The following is an 18,681-nucleotide window of genomic DNA, read 5'->3' on the forward strand; positions in this document are numbered from 1 at the left end:
TTAGTTGCCAATGAAAATGACACCAACCAATATAAATATTATATACAATAAATATTATATATAATAGTACGTAAACAATCAGTACTTAAATACGACTAAATAATAATGCATCATGGGCGAAACATGAATAATATTAAAAGATTTGCATTTTTTACAAGGCGATTAATGTGATCCAATTAAATGATTTTTCTTTTTTTTTATTCGATCGGTTTTATATGGGATGGACAAAATATTTCTTTTTATTTTTAAAATGTATAACACGAATCGACGTGATCAAAGATGGTAAATTCAAGAATTTTGCAATAAACTATACTTTAATATATTCTCAAATTATCAAGAATTTAGTACTTTATAATCCAAATTATCAAAATAAACATACTTCATAATCCAATTATCATAACATTGTGTTATGCACCATCGTTCAATTCTAACTTATATATATATAAATGTTAATGCTTAAATTTGCATAACATGTCGGAATAGAGGAAAGAATTATCCCAGACCCACAATGGTGATTTGGGCGTCGATATGGTGTTCTTCGCATTCATCCATAAAATAAATAATAAATAAACAAATATAAATAAATAAAAAAATATACAAAGATTTATGTGGTTCGGTATAAAGTCTACATTCACGTGTTGTTTAAGAGCAAAATCGATTATAATGGATGATTTTTGTAATCTCTCATGACCTCATATATCGCATAATATAATAGAGAAATTTAAAAAAGATCATTTGAAATTGTTGTGTGCAGTAGAGTTGGGGTGTAAAGATCTTCTTTTATATATATATATATATATATATATGTCTATTTTCTTAGAATAATTGTCTTACAAGGATCTCCTTCAAAAACTTTTTTTGTTTTTAATTTTTTTTTTATCTTTATCTCAAAACTAAATTATAGGATGTTGATGTGACGTTTACATATAAATTCAATTTTATTATATATATATATATATATAATAAAATAAAAAAAATGGCGTGTCAGAGTCTTTTATGCTGTAGAATTATACATGTTCACAAATGTTCTTTGCGGCCTGCAAACGGGATACGTAGGTAGGTGGCAGAAAATTTGTGTCCCTCCTTAATATTTCACCCACAAAACAGATGAGATCTTTATAATTAATTATCAAAATCCGAAAATTGGGCACATTTTTTTTTTAACAAAACCTACTTATAAATTGGCAGGGGATCGGACTCATCATTATGGGGAACTATTTCATCCATCAGACAGATTGACAAAGTCATAGTCCTTTAGTACGAAAGATATATCCATAATTAAATACAATGAATGAAGTTTTGATCAACATCCCAACAACTCGATCGGTACTTTTTTCCAACCGTCGGATCTTTGAACGTTTTCTTTAATTTCCATCTGTTCATAGTGAATGACTCAATTTTTTTTTTTAACGTGTAATAGAAGTGTTAGAGTTATAAAAAGATCTTTTAAAATTAAATTTACAAATTAAAATAATTTCGTATAATACGTTAGATCGATTTTATAATAAAAAATAACTTTATAATCTAATGTATCATTTTTATGAGATATTTTTGTGACTAAAACATTTATTAGTGTGTAAATCAAGTCGGGTGTATGCTATAAATTTTTTTTTATAGTCTATTCATGAAACTTGAATGGAATTCTCAACCTCCTCCACATTGAAATGAGATGCGAAGCATTTAGTTGCACACCTACAGTACAGATTGATTAGCCTCCATATATATATATTAACTGGACAGAGAAAGAGAGAAGGTGAAAGTTCTGTTCCTTTTAATTTCATTGCAGAGAAGCATTCAAACTTCATTAACTCGTTCATTTTATGTGCCAACCAAACCCCACCAAGAACCTATCAGGGAATTGAAATGCTTCCTACAGGAACATTGAGATTTCCAATGTTTTAACAGCTTTTCCTTTGGAATATATGTATGCCTATATTTTTTAGTTTTTTCTCTTATTTTTCGTTTATTTTTATAATTTTTTTTTAACTCATCTCATATAATTATTTTAATTTTTATAAATTTTAACTCAAAATAAACTAAACAATTTAATTTTTTTAAATTTTAAAATAAAATTAATATTAAAAAATATATATTCTAATAATATTTTATTTAATTTTTAACTTTAATGTAAATTCATCTCATCTGTAAAAATAAACGAGACCTAAAGAAGCTCTCAAATGAGGGGTTTTTGAGCCGCATAGAGATATGTAGATAGATATTTTCTAAAGTTGTTTTTAAGAGAAATTTAGGAGCTAAAATGAGAGAGACATATGAAGTGAGCATCATGAAATTTATTGAACATTTAATGTTGTGTGAAAATTTTATTGGGATATTTATAAATATTGTTTATATGTTGGACTTTATATGTTTATCTTTATTAAAAGTTTGGTCAATAACTATTGTAATCGGAATATAAAGCCAACCCAGACTCCTCTTTCTATATTGTCGATATATTGTTTATTTTAATTAATGTTTTTTTTGGGTCCAGACATAACAAGTAGTTTTCTGCCGACAGAGTGGCTCGCGGCCCATATTTTCAACAAGCTATAATAATCCCATGGCATAACATTCGGGACCCATTGAAAAGTGAGTCCAAGTACTGGTCAATTTTATTAATTCCGTTTTGCTTAATTTCCCCAAATTGCCTCTAAACGAGATCGGTTGGAAGTGATTACACTTGAAGTGAAATGTCATCACTCATCAGACAGTTCTATTAAATTTACAACTATACGAGAATGAAAAGTTAGAACAACCAACTCGAAATTGAAAAAACAAACAAAAAACAAGGGAAGAAAAGTTATGGACAACCATTAATGATACCCCCATTAGGGTGAGTCGGTGACAGAGATAGATGGATGTAGCCGTAATAATACGAATCTTGTTAGATACAAACGATTTGATGTATCAAATTGCGTATCAATACTGATATAATTTTTTTTATTAAAAAGAAAATTACAAGAAGAAAAATTTTGAAAGAAAGAGGAGGTTATCTATCTCACAAAAATAATTTTCGCCTTCAATTCGTACTGTTTTATTAAACGGATACCTTACATGTCAGAATTGGTGTGCAGTTTGGTACATGAATTCACTTGCAAGAAAACTTTTCATATTAATATATCTTGAATAATTAACGGAAGTTGGGTAAAAAGGATGACCGAAAGGAGATGAATAGATTAGGAAAGGAAAAGTTTGCCTCAACTGATTTTTCAAATTATATATGTTACGAGTAATGCTTTTAACGACAAAAAAATAAAACAAAAATAAATTTAAAAATTGACTTGATTGATTTGATATGTTAGATTGTAAAATTAATTTTATTATAAAACATATCTAACGTATCATATGTAATTATATCAGTTTGTGAATTTACTTTTATAACATCGCTACGTAGATATAGCATTTCTCATCTGCTAAATACGAGTTGTTTATTAAACCCTAATAAAACAATTTCATCTTCACATACGACTTCGAAGAACTTCAAAAGATAATTGTACAATAATAAGAGCTGCAATTGAAACATCTTGGTTGCCTTCACATGACCACTCCCAACTCACCAAAACTTTTCAGTTCCTTCCAAAACTAAAGTATCTATTCATCTATGCCATCAAGATGTCCCATCATGCTATTACTTTAAGATTGGGCATTGCTACATACAATAAAAAAGATGGAGTAAAGCATATAGCATAAAAACTTTCATGATACATGAAGCATTGACAGCATAGAAGGTGGAATTAATGTTATGAATTGCAAGTCAACTGTAACAATGTTGATAGAACCTTGTAAGGATCAAGATAGCTTACGAAGGAAATTAGATTTCCTACTTACAGATATTAGAATATTGATTCAACATGTCCAAAACCATAACTAATCCTCCAAGATTGGATGACGCTCAAGCTCAGTTAGAAGTTCAGTCAAAGGGGTCACTGTGCCATTGACCACCTCACTTTCACCCCTGCACTGTACCAATTGCTCTCGAAGACTCCGCACAAGCTCGTTAAGTTTCTGAATATTCTTCTCTTGAGAGAGTATAATCTGCAGTAAAATTGTTAGCCAAAACAAAAAGATGCCTAATAAGTAACCTAAGATGAAATTTTGTCATCTGGACAATCAAGCTGGAACTTCCAATTCTAGCAATTTAGTTAAACTAAATACCGAAGACACCCAGATTAACATATGGAAAATCTAAAAAATGAAGCAGGTAACCATCTGATAATATATGATTTGAAGCAAACAAACAACAAGGCAGTGTGAAAGTATAGGACATGGTTGCATTGTAAAAAAAGAAAATTTCATAAATCGGAAATCTTGAGATAGAACTTTCCAAGAGACAATTACAGGAAGCGATTCATTTTTTTGATGACTTGGAACCCTCACCAAGGCAGGGCCCTTTGTGTGTGCACACTTTAAGTTAGAAAAGTTTTCGCAAAAGTTATGACATGTAATTGGGGGCCCTATTATTGAGTAGAGAGAATGTGAAATAACAATAGCATTTGGCATTTTACCAAATAAAAAAAAATTTACAACTGCATGAGGAGTTCGGAAAACTTCACTGATTGAATCTGACTCATCCTCTTATGATATGCCATTTTTGCTTATTCTATTATTTTAGTCAAACTATACAATATCACACACCAGATACACTGTACTATATTTGGTTAAATAGCTAAAGGAGGACAAGCCTACAGATCTTGTGTAAAGTAGACAAGTTTAATTGGCAGTGATAATAAATGGCACTGGATACAACGGGCAACTATATCCAAAGAATTTAGATAATTCAAAGCAGGACTGATAGTAGATGACAGGAAAGAATACAGAATTAACATCCAAAGTGGATCCAGAAGATCTAAGGGACTGAATTAGCATTTGGGGGCATCATTTGGAGGGTTTGAGACTTTTAGGGAAGCCATGATGCTGACTAGACATTGCGGGCATATACAAAATGGAAATTCCTTTCTTTCATATTCATATTCTCTGCATGTAGATAAATCTAAGAAAGGTCTTGTACATATCTTTTCTGATTTGGAACTTCTAAGAAAATGATGCTGACTAGATGTCTTTCAGTTGATAACGAGAAGCCATAGTGCATGAATGAAATGGTTGTCACCAAATAAATGAAAGACTCCTTAGAAAACAAAGGTGGAAGACAAGGGTAAAGAGGTGATTAGAAATCTTCAAAATTCTTTTCCTTTTGACTGGCTAGTGGTGGGGTCAACGACTACAGCAAAGGGGATGAATGATAAAATAATACGATAACTAAGGTAAATGTTTGCATAGGAACTTTCCAAGAGTTCCCTAGCAGGACAGATGAAACGTTTGAAATCATGCAAAAAGCCAACAAATTGCCTCTACCAAGAAAATACTACCAAGGCTGAACCTTGTCTAGACCAGGCCACACCCAAGTCTGACTTAATTGTTTTGGACTCACGTACACCTTGAATAAATTCAGGCTCCCTCAGCAAGCAATGGTGTTGTGGTCAGTGAATCCATACTAAATCCTCCCTATCGTTAGATGCCTCAACAACGTTTAGATGCCTTCTGTGCTATCTTTCTGTTGCATCTAAAAATTGATATTATCATGTAAAATATCTATCTAATGAAGACTGATTCGTGAATTGAAGTTCCCACTTCACTTCTAAATCACCAACAATGAAACTAATTTGAAAAAGGTCCAAACCAGACACAAGTTCAACTACAAGAAGGTTTTGAACCCTAATTCTCAAGTTATCCTCAAGTAAAAGTAACACTTTAGTGATAGGAATAAGCATAACCCAAGTACACATGAAGTATACACAGAAAATGCCTGCCTAAGTACTATTAAGCACTAGTGAGGGATACAAACAGATCATGAAAACAGTCCTCATTACAACTAATGACCGAAGCCCAAGAAAATACCAATTCAAAAAACTTAATGTCTGTTTGCTAAGTAAACATAAGATTAATCATAATAATACTGGCTACACGAAAAATGGCAGTTACTTACGTAGCATGTTGCTCTATTTACCATTTAAAAAAAAATAATCCCAACAACATAGAACTGGGAGGGGAGGTTTTTTTTTTTTTTTCCCTATTCCCCATATAGAGAACATTTTAGGGTTGAAAAATTCTCGTCCATTTCCAAATCTTACGGTTACACAAAAGTAGCAAAAAAGTCCACTAGCACAAGTTAATACTACAGACCAAAGTCTAAAATACATTTTTCCAGAGAAAAAATGAAAATTTATGTGGACAAACAAATCAAACATTCAGGCAATGGACCGAAAGTAAAATAACCCATTTATTTCAAACTCACTTTTTCTTTCACTGATTCCTCCCTGTCAGATATATAACGCTGTTTCTGGGAAGCGTTTGGACTTGCTTCCAGTTCATTCCCGTATTGTTGCTTCCACTCAAACTGTGATGTAAATACAATTAACAGGAGCAGACAAACCAATACCCAGGGCCGCGACATCATTACAGTCAGCTCTCACATAACCTGTCACACAATCAACTTGCATTACACATTCGTCGATATCTCGCTACACATTTTATGGAATCTGCAGCACAAGAAAAAAAAAATAAAAAAATGAGGAACAATTGTATAACAGATCACAGAACGAAAGTTAAAAACGTTATCCATTTTTCGAGAAGCATAAAAGCCACAAAAATCAACTCTATAAAATTTCTTGCACCATTAATTGACGAAACTTATCAGATTTTTCAGTAAGAAATTCAATAATATTCAAACGTAAGGCTTTTAATTTTTTTTTTTAAATCAATTTCCATAAATACCATGAAAGAAAAGTAAAGCTTCGGGTGTAAAAAAAAAGCTTCCTCAAGCAACCCTCACCTTTTCGCCCTGCGTCGTTCTAGAGAATCCAGAGTAAGAGAGGCGGGAATATAAACAAATACAGACATACTAATACTTTCGCTTTAATCTGATACCCGAAGACTTTGTACGACGGTTGATTTCCGAAATTTCCTCACCAACCAAACAGAACCTAGTGACGAAGATGCATGAAATTGAAGGAAAAATGCTGGAAACGGAACTCACAGATTCAAGGCTTAGCAAAATCGGCATGTAGCGGAGACCACGAAGCTGTCCGTAATTCGATTCGTGAAAACACGGCGTCGCTTTTTCCCCCTGTAAACTCGGGTGTCTTCTGAGATCTCTTTATTTACGCGTCGTTCTTTCTTCCTTCTTTTCGAAGTTCCCGGACACCATGGAGTATGAAGGAAAAAAAATAAGTAAATAAAAAATCTCCAGAAAAAGGAAATTAAATAATTATTTAAATAATTATTTTCAATTTTTGGGTACTTTCACATCAAACCGAATAAAATATTAATTTACTTAAAAAAAAAAAATTTTCACACAAGTACTGACCAATAAATTTAAAGGGAAGAAGGATTGAATAAAAATAAATAAATTTGGTTCTCACTCAAAAGAAAAAAAAAATTACCATTGCATCTGTATTATCATTTACATTGTGATAAAAATATCCTATAATTTATAAAGTCGATTTCCTTCTGTCGAGCGGTAGAGTTTTGATGAGATCATCCTGCACCCAACCTCCCCCAGGGCCCAAGGAACTTTAGCTGGTAGGCATTGATTGGCCTGTACCCTTCCTATACAAGTGTAAAGAGTCATTCACTTGAATCTTTCATGCTATATGTTTTTTGAACAGTCAAGATCATGCCTTAACCATATCATTGGCTAGCAAAAACAAGAGCAAAAATACTTGACGGTATGATGCATAAAGAAATTATGGAACCAGTCACCTTCGAGATCAGGCAGTAAAATTTATGGTAATGATTAGATGACAAAATTAAAGATTTAAAATTTAAAAATATTTTGTGTTTAAATGATATTTGGAAAGAAAATATCTGAATATAAATTGTTACACAATCGAGGCCTAAGTCTCGGCACTGCCACTTGATTAAGTATTTTCTTACGAAGGAATCGACTATACAGAATATTTTCCAGTATATTCATAGTTTTTTTCCCAAGTTTTGATTTACAATGAGGTAAAACCTCTGAATGGAGTGGATCATGCTAGGTGTTTCCTACAATCTGAGAAGTAAAAAGCTCTACCAGTTGTGTGAATAGAAGAAAACTGATTTATTCCCTCCTACAAAAGGTCAAGGGGGATTTTTGGGTGCATTGCTTTTTGGTTGAGATTTAGAATCCTCTTTTTTCTCCATGACCTGTTGGATGCCTTCTTGATATCCTTCTATGAAGCTTTTGAGCGCATCTCTATAGGCAGAAGCTCTTGTCATATACACACGCTGCAAAGCAGGCCTTAATGTCTCCATTCCCCCTCTGGCAGCCACCGCTGTTAATTTTTTCAAGCAATAAACGACAGTCATGGTTCAACGCAATAAACTACAGATTGAAGAAGATCTATTACCAGAGTTGTGTCCAAAACTAACAATTTAAAGAACAACAGAACCTTTGATGAAGAGAAAAACAGAGGGGGAAAGGGGTTTCTTCTTGGATTATGCTAATTGCTAATCACAGCAGAACAAACTGAACCAACATTTTTTTGGCAGTACCCCTACATATGCCTTCAACATTTTCTGCAACGAGAAGAAACATAGACAGGATGCAAAAAAGTACCTAATATGTGGATGTCACAATATTTAATGTTGTCTGTGAACACTATAGAGAACGGCATTAGATATATTGTTATGTTGCCATACTGTGTCTACTTGCAGCAAATGTTTGGGTAGACAACTGAACAGAATCTTACTCCATTAGTAGAAATAGGCTCACCATGTCCCACCCAACATTTTGCCATTCAATCATGAAAACAGATAAGAATATGTTCTGATGTTGCAAGCTTGATTTTTAGGTTTCAATCAATTTATTTCCTTCGCAAGTATACTTGAATACATGTATTTAGGAACAACAAACTAATGTCCCAATAGTATCGAAATGACAAATTATATCCTTTTTTTTTATTGGCACCGGGCGTTTCAAAACAAAGTCCCAGCTAACCCCAAGGGTGCACAGACCCTCGACAAGGAGTTTTCCGCAAATGCACATCAGGTAATTCAAGGGAAAGATCCCCTAGTCCGATGGCTCTTGGAAATTGTTTGCACCCGAGAGGATTTGAACATTAGAATTGGAGGGAGCATACCACTAAGATCAAGGCGTTTACCACTTAAGCCAATCTCTAAGGGTTAAAAGTCCAAAAGCTTTTAGTTACAGGGCCTTTTTTTTTTTTACATGGATAAGGTCCTAAGGAGACAACCTCAATCCTTGGGAACTATGATACAGAGTTCACAAAGAACAACTGCCCTCTTTACATCCACAGATAACAAATTTGAAAGAATTTCCTCAAAATTTTCTAAAATCAAACCATGAGAAAGAAATTAATGAAATTATTACCTAAATCTTCCAACGTTGATGGTTCTTTTTCTTTTGTCTTACTTTTTGCTCCATCAGGCTTATCATCACTCTCTTCGTACTTCTTATAATCATTTGGCCGAAGATCCGGACCGATATCTCGTACCCAGCTCGCAGCATAAAGCCTACAAGCTTCCTTCAACACCTGCACAACCAAATAGGGGCATAAAGACATGCAGATATTTGTTTCAATGCATTTGCCTGGAAAAAGGTCAAATACAAGGGAACCAAATTGTATTTTTGAGGAACAAAGAAGAATAATCATAGAGCGAGATACCAAGAATCGTTCCTGCCAGGTGAGTTTACGCCGTTTTTTAATATGGGGGGGATCTGGAAGCGACGAAGGGAAAGCGATTTCTTTGAGATCATAGCGAATGTAATCATAAAGTTTCTTGCCCACAACCTTCAGCTTCATTTCCTGGAATTCGAGTTACTGCTGCCTACAAATCTATATATTTTTACAAACCAATTAATAATCACTTCAAGAAAATGGGACCTTAAGCAAAACAAAAGGCGAGAGAGAGATAGAGAGATGTGAAACTCAAAAGAGAAGAAGCAGACCTGTGATGGCCACAGCGGAGGTAATATGTCAGTGCGAGTTCAGTCAGCACAAATTTCATAGAGTCAAGCCCTAAAGTCACAAAAGACCGTACCATTTCCTAGTACCTAGTACCCACGGGCCACAGTCCATGGGCTTGGGTTAGAGGCCACAATTTTACACCCGTGGCAAGGACAGACATAAGGAGTCTACAATTATAACCCGTGGCAGGGCTCGTAACCAACACAGAATATAATCTTATGCCTCAGGATTTTCACATGCAATATCATATCATAACAGATTCCTGAGCACATATATATATATATATATCATATAATCAGATAAAAGTTTCAAACTTCATGTTCACATTTTATGCAGTAGAGAAACAAGGTACAAAAATTTGCTCATGTCTACACCAGTAATGATAAAATGTCACGTTTAAATGTTCAGAAACAGAGACTAATGTAGAAAATAATCGAGACTGTTTTCATAACAAAATATGCAAGTTTTTTACAAAATCGACCTCGTTCAGTTTAAGGCAAAGTCTACTATAGGAGCAACTGTTTACCTAACATTTGTAATATACTATCTAAGATTTGAACTTGAACAGTAGCGGTGTCCCAGCCTAATCCAGAAAATACTACCAATATATTAGAGGGAGCTGCTACAGATACACAGGGATCCCACACACTGATGTGGCATAATGCCACATCAGCTTCTTTTCTTTCTTTTTTTTTTTTTTTTTCTTTACCAAAAAATGATCCGCCCAATACTCCCAGAGAAAAGACTGAAAGGTGAGGCACTGTACATGACATTTCATCTTCCTTGCCTCCATGCCTCCAGTCTTCCCTCCATTCATTTCACAACTCTCTCTCTCTCTCTCTCTCTCCATTCTGGTTTCCGTTGCTTAGTATGTTTTTTTCTTCTTTTTTCTTTTTCTTTTTTCTTGGTTCAGTCTAGTTTTTCAATGCAGACAAAAGGTTACATGGTTGGCATTCTGAGAAAAAATAGCAATCAAGTCCAAGGAATATAGATAAACTCAATCCACCTGCCAAGAAATGAGAAAACAAGGAACGTGTCCAAAGGAAAAAAAGAAGAAGCAATCAGTCCAACCAAAAGTCCTTCTATTATAAGTACCTTGTTTAACAGCAAACAGTCCAACCCAAAAAATAGAAGCAATCAGTCCAACCAAAAAAGTTCTATTCCACTCAGTGCCGACTGACTTAAACAAACCAAATCTTCCCAAACCAAACCAAGTTCTATTTCGAAAGCGTTTTTTCTCATCAATCAATGCTCTAGTTGATATGGGAAAAGAAATGCTACAAAACCCAGTATGCAATGAAGTAGCCAAAAGGACCTTGTTCCTATAAACGAGTTGAAAAAAGCTTGCCTGTGGGTAGACAAAACAATGATGTACAACAGTTCTACCGTTCCTTTTTCCATTCTCTTCATATTAATTAATACTGCGTGTAAATAGTAGATGGCCAAACTTATCATCACTAGCCTTTTAACATGTGAACAAAACGATGATGTACAACAATATCAACAAGGGAACCACAAAAAGACACAAGCCTTTTAACACACAAATTCAACATGTGAACCACACAATATCAAGCAAAACTCGAGGTATCTTGGATACGGCTTTCTAGCTCAGAGACACGTGAAGCCTTTAACAAACAAATTACAAAGTTCAAGGTGATTTCAAGTTCTAGAAAATAAATTACTTGTGGAAAGAACTGGATTCAAGTACAGACAATTTCCACTACATACCCATCAATCAGTCTACCAACATTTTTTTTTTTTTTTATAAGTAATCGATATTATATAAATAGAGATAGGCAAAACCCAAGTAACAAGATGATATACAAGAGATAAGACCTATCTAGGTCGAAGTAAGGTAAACTAGAAAGTCATGAAAAGTCTAGCAACATTCAACAGGGATCCAAGTTCCACCACAAAATTCTCGGCCCCCTTCTCACTTTTCTCAACATCCACATCCCAGTTAAACTTTTCATGCATCAAAAATTGATTTAAAATGCATTGCACAACTCAACATCACATACCGTAATTTGGGGTTGTGGGCGACGGTACTGGGTGGTGGAGAAGGCGGATTCCGTGCGTTTTCCGCACTGGGAGGGTCATGATCTTCGGCGGCGGTGAGGAGAGTGGCGGAAAGTGGCGGCACTGGGAGGGTCACGATCGTCGGCTGGCAGAGAGGAGAGTGGCGGAGGAGGGGCTTCCGTGCGTTGTCGGCGGAGGAGAGTCACGATCGTCGGCGGCGCTGAGGAGAGTGGCCTTCGTAAGGGTAAGGGGAGAGGCACGGGAGGAGGGGAGAAAAAAGGAAGAAAAAAAAAGTGAATAAAGAAAGAGACGTCGGGGTCCCGGGGAAAAGGGGGAAAAGGTATACACGTGGCACCGAGTCTGTGTGTTCTACAATGTTTCCGTATTCAATCTCATACCAAGTTACCAACACAACATCATTTTAAGAGCACTTTTAATGAATCTTTTATCTTATTTTTAAAAATATTTCATTAAATTTTTTTATATTAATTTTTACAATATATCATATATCAATTTATTTTTTTATATTATTTAAATATTATATTTTTTAATATTTTTTTATTCATTTCAAATATTTTATCTAACTATCAATAATATCTTCAAATCTTTTGATATTTATAATATCTCTCTATATACAATATCATATAATTATATTTTATTTTAAATTAATCAAAATTTATAAATTAAATCAAAATATAAATTAATTTAAAAAATAAAAAGAATAAATTATATAATGAAAAGAAGAGATTCATTCAATTTCAAATTTTTTCTTGCACCCAACATAAAAGAAAGTGTGGAAATAAGAGAGATGATCAAATAAAAATAAATGACTTTTGAAGAAATAGAAAAAACCAAACAGCTTGAGAAAGAAACTAATTTAAATAGGTTACAAAAATAATAGTTCTCTCCATATCTAGCATGCTACTATAGTAAAATGTAAAATAAATGATAAAATACAAGATCTATTGTATGACACTTTTAACGGAATTTTTTTTATATTTTTAAAAAATATATATTATAGAACATCCATTAAAGTGCTCTAAGAAATAAAATTTTAAAACCCGAGAATAGCTCAATATGAGCCCATAATCAGCCCATCAACCAAAGTAATCCAACATGGTGCCTCGGGTTTATAATGACCCGGGCCCAGTGCCCAAAACTCGCTTCTCCACCAATAAAGTAGCCCAAATTCCATGGATTCGCTTAAAGTTCACCGCAATGAATATTACTATTTACAAACTTACTCCCGCCACATCGGGACGCCAACCCACGATTTACGTCCATCCACTCACGGATTCACAAATAGGGGACCCTTCGAACACCAACCAACTATGAAATCACTCGATCTAGAAATTTCCAGCATACAAATAGAAACAACCCAACTTCCAGTAGGCACCAAACGTACAATTCACCGAAATTACAGTGCAATTACAAGGCTAACGCTGGATGCTACCTTACCCAAAACTCGTTGCGGTGGATCCGTCGAATTCGAGAGCGAGGTTGTATTGTCTAGGAACTTCGAGGTGCACTGTAACATTGAAAACGAGGTTACAACCGAGTTTGAGATGGTGAGGGACCACACGGAGAGAGAGAGAGAGCAATTCGTATGGGGTGAGCCAGAATCAGATGGAGAGAGAGGGAGAAAATCCGAGACATACCTTGGTGGCATGGCGGTGCGTTGTCTCTAGCGGCCTTAGTTGGTCACCCAGGGAACTAATACCGGAAACAGAGAGTTAGAGAGAGAGAGAGAGATAGCGCGAGAGTGATGGGCGGAGGGTTTACTGGCGTCGACAAACTAGGAGAGGGAGGCAGAGGGGAGAGAGACGGAGTGTGTCGAGTTCGGTGGAGGTTTAAGGGGAAAAGTGAAAAGTGAAAACCCGTTTTTGGCCGAAAAACGGTGCGCTTCGTACCCTCTCCCTTTTTTTTAAAAAAAAAAATGCCGACAGTGGGCCGAGTTTCTCTTCTTGGGTTTGGGCCGGGTATTACAAAAATAAACATATAATTTGCAAATTTCCCTACGTACATATAAAAAAGTTTGGGGACCATTTGAAATAAAAAAATTCTAAACATAAACCTTATATTCAATACATCTATTTAAAAATATATTATTTGATTTTTTTATCTTATTGAAATTATTTTTGATATTCAATACATCTATTGAAATTATTTTTATTATGTAGATAAAAAAATAAAATAATATATTTTTAAATAGATGTATAAGATATAAGATTTATGATAAGTATTATTATTGAAATAACGTAATTTAAAAATATGTTATTTTATTTTTTAATTCACATAATAAAAATAATTTCAAATATATTTATAAATAAAATAAGATAAAAATAGAAAATAACTTATTTTTAAATATATGTGGGTTTTAAATAGCACTGCTTTTGAAATAACGCAAAACACAAGGACAAAATCAGAGAGCTCTACAAGAAACCAAACAAAATTCTATATATATCCCGGAGACACAGAGGAAACCGGTTCAAAGATCAATCATCAAAGCAAGCAATGGGCAATGCTCAGTCACCTCCTGCGGATCCCCGCTTCGCTTCTGCCTCCAGGTCTCTCTCTCTCTCTCTCTCTCTCTCTCTCCACACATATTTATAATTTTATACATATATATATTTATCTAGTTTTAACTGATTTCGTTGATTAATTGTAGAGCTTTCACCAAAAATGAACTCGAAGACCTCAGATCCTTGTTCCTGTCTCTGGCTGCCCAATCACAGAGCAATGGCCATTTCATCTCTCCCTCTGTTTTCAAGGTCCGCTTTCTACACTTGCTCCTTCGCTTTCCTCGATTCTATTCTCAAATTATTCCCTTCTCTCGAGCATTCCTGATTGAATTTGTTGCTCATTCTCTCTCAGAGGTATTTCGGACATTGTGATCCTCTGGGTGACCGAATGTTCGATTTAGTCTCCCAGCAACGCAAGGATCAACGCCTCACCTTTCATGATCTCGTTATTGCGAAAGTAAGTTCCATTTTGAAGTCTTGAAGGACAATTGTGAATTTCCATTCTCTTTCAAGTGCGGAAAAACTTAGTCATCTAATTATCTCTACCAAAGTAAATTGCAAATGACCACCTCAAGACCAAAGTGAAATTGCTTCCATTAGCAATCAACCTTATAATACAGCCCCTTGCCGTTCCAATTACTCTCAAATTAACAGCGCGTAAACGTCGGTGATTGGATATTGCATTGTGTTTGTGGATGTATTGAGGCTTGTATGGCTTAATGTGTATTGTAGGCGACTTATGAGAAAGGATCGAAAGATGAGATTGAAGAGTTCATTTACCTTTTAGTAGACGTATCAGGCGATGGCATTTTGGGGAGGTAGAGTTTTCTACATGTTTGGTACTTCTAGGTTCAGTTTCTTTACTCAGATTAAATTTGCCTTGTACTTGACAGTTAAATTATAGCTGACGGCGCAAACTATCAAAAGTTAGTAGTTTAGGGTGTTAATTTGCTAATTTTATTCGTTTAGGGCGCGGATTGAGAAAAAAGGGGGTAAATAGGGGATGCAAAATGTAATTTTCCCATACATTTATATAAGCACTAGATAAATGGGGGCGTAATGCTATGAAACTTTTAGATGGCTGCTTTGTGCACTTCAGTTTTTGGGTCTGTGTTGATGTGTATCATTTTGGGACAGGTCTGATCTGAAATCTGTTTTAAGTGCAATGTTTGAGACTATATTCTCCGAGAAAGATACTGAACTTGGATCGAGTTCACATAAGGACATTGCAGATATATTTCTTAAGGCTGCAACATTTTCAAAGCATGTTGATGGAAGTGCTGAAAAGAGTATGTCTTTTGAAGATTTCAGAAATTGGTGTACTCTTCTCCCATCTGTCAGGAAGTTCCTTGGAAGTTTGTTGATGCCACCTGATCCAGGTTTTCTGCTTATCTTTAGACATTTATCTTTTTTATTGCCATTTCTTCTAGTTTTAATGTTTCGTTATATAGCACAGTCCATATATTCATGTGGTGGACCGGAACTTCTTAAATTTGATTTAGCAAAAATTATGAGTTGTTTGTTGTTTTGGAGAAACACGTTACAAATTGCTAAAACCATGTTTGAAGAAATCATCTCCCCACCCCACCCCCCCAACAACACTTTGTCAATTGTTAATCAAATACTTGTGTCACAAAAATTGTTGGATCTAATAATATATAGTTCTGTATATTTCAGATCCTGGATTAGTGTAGGAGAATATATACTAAAACCTCATGACTCCTTTCTTTTGAAATCTCAGAAAAGCTTATTTTCCACCCTTTTGTGGTGTAGGGAAACTGGGGTCTCAAGTTCCTTGTCTACTGCATCAGGAGAGTGTTGATCCTAACACGATGCTTTTGAGGAAGGAATATGCTTGGCATATAGGAGGCGCCCTTTCGCAGCCAGAGCTGGAGGAATGGGAACTTTTATACCATAGTGCTTACAATGGCCAAAGTTTCAACACATTCCTGGGCAACATATCGTGAGTGACATATTTTTCTCATTCAATTAGACAATAACTATGTGGATCTTATTAAATTTATCTTATTGGATTAGCCGATACCAAATTATATTCCTACATCTTGTGAGCTGAGTTTGTTTTTCACTCTTTGAGGTCAGTTTTGTTTTGAGTCCAAAATTTGGTGTCTGAGGTGCATTGTATACTTCTTTCAGAACAATAAACTATGTAGCATAAATTCTTCACCAGCTGGCCATCTCTCTGCCAAGCTTTTCTCTTAATTTTGCTTGCTTAGCTTGTGAGGATCAGCTGCTGCTGCTGCTTTTATCTTTAGGGTTGGCATCACGTCTTCTCTTGTACATGATGATGCTAATTTTGGTCCGATTACAATTGCAATAATTGAAGAAATATGCTCCAAACATGGTCTTTCTCATGTGCTGTATACTGAACAAGCAAAAAATATATATAAACTACATGAAGAAAAATAATTAGGGTGGGGAATTCATATGTTCTGCACCAACACTCGGGTTGGATTTTGATGTTGACCATTTGAGAAGTCATGGGAACCTGTTGTGATGGCTTTATAAAGGCCAAGAAAACATCATCAACCTTTATATCAATAGCAAGGAGGCTATCATGCTTGTCCTCCCATTCAGGCTGATTCTCAACACCAAGCATGCTTAAATGAGGCAACTGTTATCCCATGAGATGTTCTCAAAGTTGGTGTCAACACCTATCCATCAAGTAAAGAGCTATTTATTAATAAAGATACTGATGTCGTACTACTGTGTGTTGGAAATCCAAATGCTAAATGTTCTCTTTTTGTTTCAGTTTCTTGGTTGCTGCTCTATTTTTTAAGTGGGAGTTGAAAGGGTAATTTTTCAATTGAACTGCAGAAATGATGATGGCCCAACTGTGTTGATTATTATGGATAAAGAGGGCCACATATATGGAGGTTATGCTTCTAAGCGTTGGGAGAGGCATGGTGATTTCTATGGAGACATGAAGTCTTTTCTTTTTCAGCTTTATCCAAAGGCATCCACATTCAGGCCCACTGGAGCAAACAATAATATACAGTGGGTAAGTTTCTTTGGGCCTTTTTTTTCTTTCAAAATGATTATTGTTGGAGGAGTGCTTTAATGTGTTAAATGATTGGGTGACAACATGAGTTGCATTACATGTGACACAGAAAGCAAATGTATCTCAGAAGTTGCTTTGGATCTAGTTGTTTCCATAATCAAATAATACTCTTTAAGGTCTTGAGTGTCCACGTATCTGCAGTGTGCTGTGAATTTCAGTTCAGAGGACATCCCAAATGGCATTGGTTTTGGGGGACGAGTGAATCACTTCGGTCTCTTTCTCTCTGCAACCTTCGATCAGGGGCATACATTTAACTGTACCACATTTGGTAGTCCTTGCCTTTCTAAGACCAGTCAAATATGCCCAGAAGTGATAGAATGCTGGAGGGTTGTCCCAAAAGGTGCACAGAGAAGGCATGATGCTGTCAAAGGTACTGTATTAGAAAGGTTTAAGGAAGATCGCCATATGCTCAACATGGTTGGGCTTGCAAATTCTAGCGAGTGATCTATCTGATTATGCATCTTCTAGCTGGCTTCTATAATCAGAGATAAAATATCATCTAGGATTTGTATTTGAAATCTTTCTTTCAATGTCATAATATTTCCCGTTTCTAATGTTATTGCTCTAGAAAAGCTTGTCGCACATATTTGGCAGATCTGTAAATACTTTTACGTACAATTGAAGATTCTGTTCAGAAGACGCTGTAGAGTTCATGCCTCTTGAATAGATTTTGGGGTACTATCGGGAAGACTCGAAGTGCCTGCTGCACCCTGTGCATTTGATCCTAGGCCTTCAAACTGTGCCTAAAATGTTCAATTTTTTGTGCCAACTCACAGCGCATCAGATGACCAGTGCTTTCCACCGCAAATATGAAAGGTATTATGATTGCAGCATCTTTGTATTGCTTATTAAAAAAAATAATGATTGCAACATCTTTCTAGAGAGATTTAATCCTTGATTTTTTTTTTTAAGTAAACGATTATATTGATATGAATAGGCATAGCCTAAGTACACAAGATGGTATACAAAAAGTAACACCTATTTAGGAAGAGGAAATAGAAACTAGAAATTCATGAAAATTGAGGCCAGGAAAATCTACAGTTGTGGCCCATAGGAAAAGAGTGCTGACAAAAAATAATCCAAGTTCTTCTAATGA

At 35.0% G+C, this 18,681-nt stretch overlaps 3 protein-coding genes across 11 annotated transcripts; 1 reads left to right on the forward strand and 2 right to left on the reverse strand.

The window, feature by feature from the left end:
* Positions 1-3,656: 3,656 nt before the first annotated feature.
* Positions 3,657-7,230, reverse strand: LOC109013550. Of its 3 annotated transcripts, none has more exons than XM_018995689.2 (3): positions 7,031-7,230; positions 6,290-6,533; positions 3,657-4,032 (listed from the first exon to the last, which is right to left on the reverse strand). In XM_018995689.2, the coding sequence occupies exons 2-3, from the start codon at positions 6,449-6,451 to the stop codon at positions 3,865-3,867; spliced, it is 330 nt and encodes a 109-aa protein (XP_018851234.1). In that variant the 5' UTR covers positions 6,452-6,533; positions 7,031-7,230; the 3' UTR covers positions 3,657-3,864. The 3 variants fall into 3 exon arrangements, with proteins under 3 accessions (XP_018851234.1, XP_018851235.1, XP_018851236.1); XM_018995690.2 differs by having other exon boundaries at positions 6,290-6,472; positions 7,031-7,207; XM_018995691.2 differs by lacking the exon at positions 7,031-7,230 and adding an exon at positions 6,827-7,022 and having other exon boundaries at positions 6,290-6,472.
* Positions 7,231-7,844: 614 nt separating this feature from the next.
* On the reverse strand, positions 7,845-13,892 carry LOC109013551. Of its 7 annotated transcripts, none has more exons than XM_035689470.1 (6): positions 13,643-13,873; positions 13,443-13,512; positions 11,987-12,204; positions 9,663-9,833; positions 9,368-9,530; positions 7,845-8,309 (listed from the first exon to the last, which is right to left on the reverse strand). In XM_035689470.1, the coding sequence occupies exons 4-6, from the start codon at positions 9,798-9,800 to the stop codon at positions 8,116-8,118; spliced, it is 495 nt and encodes a 164-aa protein (XP_035545363.1). In that variant the 5' UTR covers positions 9,801-9,833; positions 11,987-12,204; positions 13,443-13,512; positions 13,643-13,873; the 3' UTR covers positions 7,845-8,115. The 7 variants fall into 7 exon arrangements, with proteins under 7 accessions (XP_035545363.1, XP_035545360.1, XP_035545362.1 ...); XM_035689467.1 differs by having other exon boundaries at positions 11,987-12,218; XM_035689469.1 differs by having other exon boundaries at positions 13,438-13,512.
* Positions 13,893-14,406: 514 nt separating this feature from the next.
* On the forward strand, positions 14,407-18,476 carry LOC109013552 (MTOR-associated protein MEAK7). The gene is made up of 8 exons (XM_018995698.2): positions 14,407-14,551; positions 14,653-14,755; positions 14,859-14,963; positions 15,239-15,324; positions 15,644-15,885; positions 16,280-16,469; positions 17,342-17,525; positions 17,727-18,476. Exons 1-8 carry the CDS (start codon positions 14,499-14,501, stop codon positions 18,027-18,029), a joined length of 1,266 nt encoding a protein of 421 aa, XP_018851243.2. The 5' UTR covers positions 14,407-14,498; the 3' UTR covers positions 18,030-18,476.
* The last annotated feature ends 205 nt before the right edge of the window (positions 18,477-18,681 follow it).

This window comes from Juglans regia, chromosome 4, assembly GCF_001411555.2.
Source record: "Juglans regia cultivar Chandler chromosome 4, Walnut 2.0, whole genome shotgun sequence".
In the NCBI taxonomy this organism is placed as follows: domain Eukaryota; kingdom Viridiplantae; phylum Streptophyta; class Magnoliopsida; order Fagales; family Juglandaceae; genus Juglans; species Juglans regia.